The sequence below is a fragment of the Rutilus rutilus genome (genome assembly GCF_951802725.1).
Source record: "Rutilus rutilus genome assembly, chromosome: 3".
Lineage (NCBI taxonomy): Eukaryota > Metazoa > Chordata > Actinopteri > Cypriniformes > Leuciscidae > Rutilus > Rutilus rutilus.
The window spans coordinates 1,881,922-1,893,933 of NC_140211.1; the positions used below are offsets into that span (position 1 = coordinate 1,881,922).

General features: G+C 45.6%; 1 protein-coding gene across 3 annotated transcripts in view; it reads left to right on the plus strand.

The window, feature by feature from the left end:
* Nucleotides 1-12,012, plus strand: part of slc12a6 (solute carrier family 12 member 6) — a 60,859-nt gene that overhangs the window by 44,201 nt on the left and 4,646 nt on the right. For all 3 annotated transcript variants that reach the window (XM_084404974.1, XM_084404973.1, XM_084404975.1), the window contains 8 exons: nt 786-884; nt 962-1,081; nt 1,340-1,444; nt 2,234-2,402; nt 3,012-3,207; nt 5,026-5,195; nt 5,656-5,787; nt 6,444-6,551. In XM_084404974.1, the coding sequence (XP_084261100.1) occupies nt 786-884; nt 962-1,081; nt 1,340-1,444; nt 2,234-2,402; nt 3,012-3,207; nt 5,026-5,195; nt 5,656-5,787; nt 6,444-6,551 (1,099 nt within the window). The remainder of the gene's footprint in view (nt 1-785; nt 885-961; nt 1,082-1,339; nt 1,445-2,233; nt 2,403-3,011; nt 3,208-5,025; nt 5,196-5,655; nt 5,788-6,443; nt 6,552-12,012) is intronic.

Below are 12,012 nucleotides of genomic sequence, written 5' to 3' on the forward strand. Positions count from 1 at the left end.
CTCTTCTAATTTAATTTATTGATCAAATTTGAAAATTTAAAACGAAAGATGAAGCATACATTTAATAAGATTAGGGGGAAATGCTCTTTAAAGGTGCAGATATGACAATATGCATATTTAAATATATCAGAGCTGATTGAACACAGATGAGAATATTTCTTCAGAATAAATTATATTTACAACACACACACACACACGCACAAACACACACACACGCACAAACACACACACACGCACACACACGCACACACACACACACACACACACACACACACACACACACACACACACACACACACACACACACACACACACACACAAAAATTCCGGACAAGCAACTTTTTTACTCGGACAAGTGAATGACTTATCCAAAGGACAAGCAGATGAAATGGCTTAATGTCGAGCCCTGCAACTACAAAACTGGTCTCTTTAGATTCGGTGAAACACGGCGAGTTGAACGATACCCAGTTTCCCCATATCGGCCAATTTGGGTGTCGGCCATTTTTGGCGTCGACCATTTTGAATTTTGGCGTAAAATGGTGTGTTTTACTAACGCTTTTGTGTATCGTTACGAAACGTGGTCTGTGTCTTCAACACAATGCCCTGAAGGTACTCCAAAAGCACTTTGTGGTCAAAAGAAATGAAATAATGAATGTGTCTTTAATTGCTCAATGTTGCATGAGTTATCGTGACGACTTTGTGCTTGACCCATTAATGGCGGCTTGTCGCTATAATATATATGTAATTGTAATTGTTTGATTGATTTGATGTGTGTGTGTCGGCAGGTTTTTCCTGATGTGTTATCTGTTCGTGAACCTGGCCTGCGCTCTGCAGACGCTGCTCAGAACGCCCAACTGGAGACCGCGATTCTCATACTACCACTGGTGCGACACACACACACTCCTGTCATCATACACACACTCCGCTGGCATCTGCTGATGTCATTTCCTGTCGCCCTCAGGACGTTGTCGTTTCTAGGGATGGTGATCTGTCTGGCTCTCATGTTCATATCGTCATGGTACTACGCTATCGTCGCCATGGTGATAGCCGGAATGATCTACAAATACATAGAGTACCACGGGTACGTGAGTGTGTGTGTGTGTGTTTGTGAGTGAGAGTGTGTTTGTGAGTGTGTGGTTGTGATTGTCTGAGTGTGAGTGTGAGTGTGTGTTTGTGAGTGAGAGTGTGTGTGGTTGTGATTGTCTGAGTGTGAGTGTTGAGTGTGTGTTTGTGAGTGTGTGTGATTGTGAGTGTGTGAAATCTCTGACTCTGTTCCCAAACCTAAATAACTGATGTGTTCATTGACCTTTAGCATCATGATGTGTGTGTGTGTGTTCAGAGCAGAGAAGGAGTGGGGCGACGGCATCAGAGGTCTGTCTCTCAGCGCGGCTCGCTTCGCTCTGCTCCGGCTCGAGGAAGGACCGCCACACACCAAGAACTGGAGGTACACACACACACACACACACACACACAGATACATTTTGTTGGATATTTCAACCAATAATTCCAGATAAAGCCACAGTGGGACCGTTGAGCACCAGATAGCGGTGCTTTATTACTGAATGAATCTGCGTTTTGAACAAATCAGTTTAAAGAATGATTCAGTGACTCATGAAGACAGTTTAAAGTGATTCAGTGACTCGTAAAGACAGTTTAAAGAATGATTCAGTGACTCGTAAAGACAGTTTAAAGAATGATTCAGTGACTCATGAAGACAGCTTAAAGAATGATTCAGTGACTCGTAAAGACAGTTTAAAGAATGATTCAGTGACTCATGAAGACAGTTTAAAGAATGATTCAGTGACTCGTAAAGACAGTTTAAAGTGATTCAGTGACTCATAAAGACAGTTTAAAGAATGATTCAGTGACTCATAAAGACAGTTTAAAGAATGATTCAGTGACTCGTAAAGACAGTTTAAAGAATGATTCAGTGACTCGTGAAGACAGTTTAAAGAATGATTCAGTGACTCATAAAGACAGCTTAAAGAATGATTCAGTGACTCATAAAGACAGTTTAAAGAATGATTCAGTGACTCGTAAAGACAGTTTAAAGAATGATTCAGTGACTCATAAAGACAGTTTAAAGAATGATTCAGTGACTCATAAAGACACACGCGTGCAGAATTCTGCATAATGGCGGATGCTATATCATGAATCTGCATTTTAATGGTGGGAAATGAGACGTCCTGAACATGTTTCCCTCATGATATGTGTGTTTGCGTGTCTGGCTCAGGCCGCAGCTGCTGGTGTTGCTGAAGCTCGACGAAGACGCTCACGTCAAATCTCCGCGTCTGCTGACGTTCGCGTCTCAGCTGAAAGCAGGGAAAGGCCTGACCATCGTGGGAACCGTCATCCCGGGGAACTTCCTGCAGACCTACGGCGAGGCTCTGGCGGCGGAGCAGGTTTGTTCACGCTAATCACAGTCTGTCACGGGAACAAATGTGAACGAATCTTACAGAGGACCTATGCTGCTTTTCCCACTGTTCCTGAACTCCTGAAACGCCTCCATCGTAGTCTTGAGTTTCTTCCGGGAACACGTCACAATATTCCTCATTATAATAATTCATACGCAGAATAAAGGGGCGGGGCCTGGTTGAGTGAGTTAGTAGTGTGTTAAACTGTCGGATATTGTAAGGGGCGGGACATTTCCCAAACACACTCGAAGCGCTGACCAATCACAACACACTGCTCCAGCCGACCAATCAGAGCACAGTGTGCTTTTCAGAAGGAGGGGCTAATAATCAATAAACCTGCTCTAGTAGAGCCTGAAACACAAGACTTATCTTTATCTTGTGCTTTGGGTTGTGTGACCCAAATTAATTGACATTAAATTACTACATTTTTAGCTAACTGTGATTTGTATATGTACATTTCTGAAATGCATAACTTGGACAGTCTCCTCTGATAACAGATCACTGTAAACTGTAATGTGGACTCATGCTCTTTCTGTAAAGCTGCTGAATTGAGTTCCAGGAGTCACTCTTCCTGAAACGTCTCTCTGTTCCTCCCAGACTCTCCGGCATCTGATGGAGAAGGAGCGCGTCAAGGGGTTCGTCCACTGCATCGTGGCCCAGAAGCCCCGCGAGGGCATCAGTCACATGATCCAGTCCAGCGGGTTGGGTGGCATGAGGCACAACACTGTGGTCATGGGCTGGCCACTCGCCTGGAGGCAGAGCGAAGACCCGCAGAGCTGGAAGACCTTCATCAGTGAGTGTCCTCCCAGCACACCTGCACACGCCTCGGGGATTACAGTTCATCATTTAATCATTGAGCAGACGCTTTTATCCAAAGCGACCAATAGAAGCAGTCAAACTAACAGTAGGACAACAGTATGCAAGTGCTATGACCCTTCCCAGTGTAGTCTAACGCAGTACATGTACCTTTATTATATGTCATAGCTAGATAGATATAGAATAGAAAAGAAGAGAAGGTGTTAGTATTAATGGATCAAGCGGTGCCGGAAAAAAAGACGCGTCTTCAGACCGCGTGAGGTACTTTGTGTTGTACGTTGCCATGACGTCCACGCGCACAAAACTGCAACAGTGTATTTTACAAGGTAACATGATGTAACCTTGCTATGTGTCGCGCGTCATTACGCTCTTCTACGTCATTGCACACGCGCAGTCCTTTCAGTTTCCACCCTTTCAGTCCGCTCAAGTGTTTACGTGTTCTCTCCATCGAAGTAACAAAAATATACTTTAAATGGTTTTAATTGTAATAAACGAAATGAATCGCTGAGATCAGTTCTGAGGCTTTTAAAGAGCCCCTATTATGTGTTTTCAGATGACCATTTTTTATTATGATTTTTGTTATGATGATAGAATCTAATTAATATAATATATAATATAATCTAAAAGTTCTGCAAAGATCAAAGTTTTTGTCTCCTAACAGAAAGTGATTCTGAACTGAAACGAGTCGTCAGTAAGACGCTGTTTTGATGAGACTGATACGGTGAAACCCATGCCATCGTTACTGTCCGCATCACTGTGATCAAGAGCTGAGATTCAGATATGATAATGAGCGTTTGCTTTCTGACCAATCACAGCAGAGCAGCTCTCAGAGAGGCGGGGTTTAGAGAGACGTTTCAGACACTGAGGGCCCTATTTTAACGATCTGAAACGCAAGTGTCAAAGCGCAAAGCGCAAGTAACTTTGTGGGCGGGTCTTGGCGCTGTTGCTATTTTCCCGGCGGGATAAATGACTCTTGCGCCCGGCGCAAATCTAAAAGGGGTTGGTCTGAAGTAGCTTCATTATTCATAGGTGTGGTTTGGGCGTAACGTGAAATAAACCAATCAGAGCATCATCTCACATTCCCTTTAAGAGCAGACGCACTTTTTCCTTGGCGTATTGCTATTATAACGGCGGATTTGCCAGGCGCGCGCCAAGAGCGGTTCACAGCCGAGGAGAGCAACGCTCTCGTCACGGCCGTAAAACACAGAGAAGTGACATTGGGGATGGGAGAAACACACACAAATTAGCTTCGGCTAAACAGGCATATAATAATGTGGGTAAATGTGTAAGCTAGATGTATGCTTTTATAATAAATTATTATATTTATAATAAATTGTCTATCTATCTATCTATCTATCGTTTGTAATAATATGATTTGCAAAAATGAAAACTGCTGCTTCTGTGTAGATTAGAGAATCACAGTGTATGAGCGTTTGTGCACTCTATACATTATGGTCAAGCATGCGGCCTTAAAATAGCATAATGAACAACGCACAACGCGTCACTGACTTTAGACTAGGTTTTTTCTGGCCAGTGGCGCAATTGTTTTATGGAACAGTAAAATAGCACCAGGGAACGTTTGCGCCGGAACACGCCTCCTTTTTTGCGCTGAACCGCCCAGGGAGCGCAAGTTCATTCCCTAGTTTAGCGACGTGCTTCTGTGGAGGGAAAAGCAAAATAGGAATGAAACATGCGTCGGTGTACAAAGTCAATTGCGCTGGGTGCAAGATAGGGCCCTGATTCTGCGATGAGTGTTTTGTGAGGGAGTTCTCTCAGTCTCTCTCTCCTGGTTTAGACACGGTGCGCGTCACCACGACGGCTCATCTGGCTCTACTGGTGCCCAAGAACATCTCTCTGTTCCCGAGCAACAGCGAGCCGTGCACCGAGGGCTTCATCGACGTGTGGTGGATCGTGCATGACGGAGGGATGCTGATGCTTCTGCCATTCCTGCTCAGACAACACAAGGTGTGTGTGTGTGTGTGTGTGTTTCTATATATATCCTGTTTTACAATACCAATACCTAAACATCTTTATTCTTTATTCATCTGTAGTCCTGAAGTGTCACTAGTGTCTCCCCTGTGAACGCCTCCTTCCCTTTACCTCTAGATAAAACATAAATGATTAATTAATACATACGTGTATAAAAACATTTACCAAGCCTAGCAAATGAAGGCATGACTACACACTCTCAGACACACACCCTCACACAACTGTATAGTGAGAATAAACCAAATAAAAATAAGTTATCACTTCAATAAACAGAAAACCCTTAACTAAAAGCTAAATGAAGAACTTCCCTTTGAGTTAAGTGGATTTCTGTTCCAGTGTAATCATAAACTCACTTAATTGTGGTCAGTTTCACAGAAAACAAGAGTTGATAGTCATGTGATGTTGTATGTGGAGTAAATGCCGATGTTTGTGTCAGGTGTGGCGTAAGTGCTCCATGCGCATCTTCACCGTGGCTCAGATGGAGGACAACTCCATCCAGATGAAGAAGGACCTGGCCACGTTCCTGTACCACCTGCGCATCGACGCCTACGTGGAGGTCGTGGAGATGGTGAGCAACACACTCTGCGAACATGTGTCCTTGTAACACATGTAGTTACTGTAGTAATAACAGTAAATTATGCATAATTACAGGCAAATAACCTAAAGCAAACCTTAATTCTAACTCTGACCCTGTAGTAAGTACATGTAGTTATTTATAATACTCAGTTCATAAATGCACTGTAACACGGACACCTTAAAAATAAAGTGTAACATATTTTAAATGGATAATGTTTTCGATTCCCATCCCTATTATACACATTATTATCGTACCAATAAAATCCAAGTTCGTATGTGTTAAAGTCTCCCTGTAGTCAATAATTTTATCCCTTAAGCTCGTCTTTAATCACCAAAATTACATTTGTAAACGTTTTTTCCTTGAAAAAATTCTTCATGCCTTAAAATATCTTGAATGTAACTCGACACCCTCGCCTCATTTAGTATGCGCGGTTCTATGAATATGCAAATGAGCCCCGCCTCCACTCACTCACTCAGCTCAGAGATCCACTGGTTGACGATCACACGTTGATCTGATTGGTTTCCATTTTCAAAACATGTACATATTGAATAAAACCTGTTTTGTAGTTGAATATGTCAGCATGTTATAATCTGATTTATGGTGAGATTTTGTGAGTTAAAGGTCAAAGGTCGTTGTGTGTCTTTCAGCACGACAGTGACATCAGCGCGTACACGTACGAGAGGACTCTGATGATGGAGCAGAGATCGCAGATGCTTCGGCAGATGCGTCTCTCCAAGTCGGACCGAGAGAGAGAGGTGAGCGAAGAGAGAGCGTGTGTGTGTGTGTGTGTGTGTGTGTGTTCATATGAAATGCTCACTTCATCTGCTCATGTGACCTTTCACCTGGACTCGATCTGAAGAGAGTTCGCTGGAGCTTTGATGACGTGAGTTCAAGCTTTCGTTCAGCTCTAGTGACAGACGTAGCCTGTGTTTGAAGGCTAAGAGAGTGTGTGTTCGTGTGTAGTCGGGGTGTGCGATATATATCCTGATTGCTTTTTAACAATGTGAGCATTGTGTAATTTACTCTATTAAAATGCATTTATAATGCCCTCAATATTCAAGATAAAGGGCAAAAACACATCTGTATATCTTTTATATTTATATCATTTAATGTAGTCAATAGCACATGAAGAGTGCCGTTTTTCTCCAGATATCAGCACGATTACAAGTGTGATTTGTTGATTTTATACAACAGGTCAATAAAAAAGAAGTTAATATTTAGTGACTTAGATTTGAGACACAATATTGTCCATTTCGCCATCAAAAAATAGTTCCAGACAAAGATCCAGGACGGTTTCACGTCTCTGAGCGACACACAGCAGTGTCTCCTTACTGAATGAACGAGTCGGTTGAATGAATGATTCAATGACTCACTCACTCATTAACAGGGACTTGTTGAATGATTCAATGACTCACTCACTCATTAACAGGGACTTGTTGAATGATTCAATGACTCACTCACTCATTAACAGTGACTTGATGAATGATTCAATGACTCACTCACTCATTAACAGTGACTTGTTGAATGATTCAATGACTCACTCACTCATTGATATTGCCCCCGATTTGACACAAAATATGATGCATACATTTAAATAGGTTAAAAACGTCTTTATAAAGTTAAAATACCCATAAAATTATTAATCTAATTATCGTTATCAATAAAATCCCAGAAAATATCGAGAAATATAGATTTTTTTTTGTCAGTATCGCACACCCGTAGTGTGTCTTGTTTTGTCTGCTTGTAGGTTTCACTGTCCCTCGAACCCTAGAAAGACAGCAGTAGACACAGAACCCTAGAAAGACAGCAGGAGACACAGAACCCTAGAGAGACAGCAGGAGACACAGAACCCTAGAGAGACAGCAGTAGACACAGACCCCTAGAGAGACAGCAGGAGACACAGACCCCTAGAGAGACAGCAGGAGACACAGACCCCTAGAGAGACAGCAGGAGACACAGAACCCTAGAGAGACAGCAGGAGACACAGAACCCTAGAGAGACAGCAGGAGACACAGAACCCTAGAGAGACAGCAGGAGACACAGAACCCTAGAGAGACAGCAGTAGACACAGACCCCTAGACAGACAGCAGTAGACACAGACCCCTAGACAGACAGCAGGAGACACAGAACCCTAGAAAGACAGCAGGAGACACAGAACCCTAGAAAGACAGCAGGAGACACAGAACCCTAGAGAGACAGCAGGAGACGCAGAACCCTAGAGAGACAGCAGGAGACGCAGAACCCTAGAGAGACAGCAGTAGACACTACTGTGAGACACAGAACCCTAGAAAGACAGCAGGAGACACAGAACCCTAGAAAGACAGCAGGAGACACAGAACCCTAGAGAGACAGCAGGAGACACAGAACCCTAGAGAGACAGCAGGAGACACAGAACCCTAGAGAGACAGCAGTAGACACAGAACCCTAGAGAGACAGCAGGAGACACAGAACCCTAGAGAGACAGCAGGAGACACAGAACCCTAGAGAGACAGCAGTAGACACTACTGTGAGACACAGAACCCTAGAAAGACAGCAGGAGACACAGAACCCTAGAAAGACAGCAGGAGACACAGAACCCTAGAGAGACAGCAGGAGACACAGAACCCTAGAGAGACAGCAGGAGACACAGAACCCTAGAGAGACAGCAGGAGACACAGAACCCTAGAAAGACAGCAGGAGACACAGAACCCTAGAAAGACAGCAGGAGACACAGAACCCTAGAGAGACAGCAGGAGACGCAGAACCCTAGAGAGACAGCAGGAGACGCAGAACCCTAGAGAGACAGCAGTAGACACTACTGTGAGACACAGAACCCTAGAAAGACAGCAGGAGACACAGAACCCAGAACCCTAGAGAGACAGCAGGAGACACAGAACCCTAGAGAGACAGCAGGAGACACAGAACCCTAGAGAGACAGCAGGAGACACAGAACCCTAGAGAGACAGCAGTAGACACTACTGTGAGACACAGAACCCTAGAAAGACAGCAGGAGACACAGAACCCTAGAAAGACAGCAGGAGACACAGAACCCTAGAGAGACAGCAGGAGACACAGAACCCTAGAGAGACAGCAGGAGACACAGAACCCTAGAGAGACAGCAGTAGACACAGAACCCTAGAGAGACAGCAGTAGACACAGAACCCTAGAGAGACAGCAGGAGACACAGAACCCTAGAGAGACAGCAGTAGACACTACTGTGAGACACAGAACCCTAGAAAGACAGCAGGAGACACAGAACCCTAGAGAGACAGCAGGAGACACAGAACCCTAGAGAGACAGCAGTAGACACAGAACCCTAGAGAGACAGCAGGAGACACAGAACCCTAGAGAGACAGCAGGAGACACAGAACCCTAGAGAGACAGCAGGAGACACAGAACCCTAGAGAGACAGCAGTAGACACAGAACCCTAGAGAGACAGCAGGAGACACAGAACCCTAGAGAGACAGCAGGAGACACAGAACCCTAGAGAGACAGCAGGAGACACAGAACCCTAGAGAGACAGCAGGAGACACAGAACCCTAGAAAGACAGCAGGAGACACAGAACCCTAGAAAGACAGCAGGAGACACAGAACCCTAGAGAGACAGCAGGAGACACAGAACCCTAGAGAGACAGCAGGAGACACAGAACCCTAGAGAGACAGCAGTAGACACTACTGTGAGACACAGAACCCTAGAAAGACAGCAGGAGACACAGAACCCTAGAAAGACAGCAGGAGACACAGAACCCTAGAGAGACAGCAGGAGACACAGAACCCTAGAGAGACAGCAGGAGACACAGAACCCTAGAGAGACAGCAGTAGACACAGAACCCTAGAGAGACAGCAGGAGACACAGAACCCTAGAGAGACAGCAGGAGACACAGAACCCTAGAGAGACAGCAGTAGACACTACTGTGAGACACAGAACCCTAGAAAGACAGCAGGAGACACAGAACCCTAGAAAGATAGCAGGAGACACAGAACCCTAGAGAGACAGCAGGAGACACAGAACCCTAGAGAGACAGCAGGAGACACAGAACCCTAGAGAGACAGCAGTAGACACAGAACCCTAGAGAGACAGCAGTAGACACAGAACCCTAGAAAGACAGCAGGAGACACAGAACCCTAGAAAGAGAGAGACAGCAGGAGACACAGAACCCTAGAAAGACAGCAGGAGACACAGAACCCTAGAAAGACAGCAGGAGACACAGAACCCTAGAAAGACAGCAGGAGACACAGAACCCTAGAGAGACAGCAGGAGACACAGAACCCTAGAGAGACAGCAGGAGACACAGAACCCTAGAGAGACAGCAGTAGACACTACTGTGAGACACAGAACCCTAGAAAGACAGCAGGAGACACAGAACCCTAGAGAGACAGCAGGAGACACAGAACCCTAGAGAGACAGCAGGAGACACAGAACCCTAGAGAGACAGCAGGAGACACAGAACCCTAGAGAGACAGCAGGAGACACAGAACCCTAGAAAGACAGCAGGAGACACAGAACCCTAGAGAGACAGCAGGAGACACAGAACCCTAGAGAGACAGCAGGAGACACAGAACCCTAGAGAGACAGCAGTAGACACAGAACCCTAGAGAGACAGCAGGAGACACAGAACCCTAGAGAGACAGCAGGAGACACAGAACCCTAGAGAGACAGCAGGAGACACAGAACCCTAGAGAGACAGCAGGAGACACAGAACCCTAGAGAGACAGCAGGAGACACAGAACCCTAGAAAGACAGCAGGAGACACAGAACCCTAGAGAGACAGCAGGAGACACAGAACCCTAGAGAGACAGCAGGAGACACAGAACCCTAGAGAGACAGCAGTAGACACAGAACCCTAGAGAGACAGCAGTAGACACAGAACCCTAGAAAGACAGCAGGAGACACAGAACCCTAGAAAGAGAGAGACAGCAGGAGACACAGAACCCTAGAAAGACAGCAGGAGACACAGAACCCTAGAGAGACAGCAGGAGACACAGAACCCTAGAAAGACAGCAGTAGACACAGAACCCTAGAGAGACAGCAGGAGACAGAACCCTAGAGAGACAGCAGGAGACACAGAACCCTAGAGAGACAGCAGGAGACACAGAACCCTAGAGAGACAGCAGGAGACACAGAACCCTAGAGAGACAGCAGGAGACACAGAACCCTAGAGAGACAGCAGGAGACACAGAACCCTAGAGAGACAGCAGGAGACACAGAACCCTAGAGAGACAGCAGGAGACACAGAACCCTAGAAAGACAGCAGTAGACACAGAACCCTAGAAAGACAGCAGTAGACACAGAACCCTAGAGAGACAGCAGGAGACAGAACCCTAGAGAGACAGCAGGAAACACAGAACCCTAGAGAGACAGCAGGAGACACAGAACCCTAGAGAGACAGCAGGAGACACAGAACCCTAGAGAGACAGCAGTAGACACAGAACCCTAGAGAGACAGCAGGAGACACAGAACCCTAGAGAGACAGCAGGAGACACAGAACCCTAGAGAGACAGCAGGAGACACAGAACCCTAGAGAGACAGCAGGAGACACAGAACCCTAGAGAGACAGCAGGAGACACAGAACCCTAGAAAGACAGCAGGAGACACAGAACCCTAGAGAGACAGCAGGAGACACAGAACCCTAGAGAGACAGCAGGAGACACAGAACCCTAGAGAGACAGCAGGAGACACAGAACCCTAGAGAGACAGCAGGAGACACAGAACCCTAGAGAGACAGCAGGAGACACAGAACCCTAGAAAGACAGCAGTAGACACAGAACCCTAGAAAGACAGCAGTAGACACAGAACCCTAGAGAGACAGCAGGAGACAGAACCCTAGAGAGACAGCAGGAAACACAGAACCCTAGAGAGACAGCAGGAGACACAGAACCCTAGAGAGACAGCAGGAGACACAGAACCCTAGAGAGACAGCAGTAGACACAGAACCCTAGAGAGACAGCAGGAGACACAGAACCCTAGAGAGACAGCAGGAGACACAGAACCCTAGAGAGACAGCAGGAGACACAGAACCCTAGAAAGACAGCAGTAGACACAGAACCCTAGAGAGACAGCAGTAGACACAGAACCTACCACGAATAATGAGGGTTATTATTATAGTTATCTGAAGCTAAAACTATCAATAAATCAACATTTTTCTCAGATGTGTATCAGTATATTGGACCGGTGCAGCTCTTAAAGTGAGCAGCCTAATATTGCTATAACATTGATAGAGTGTGTGAGTGTGTTC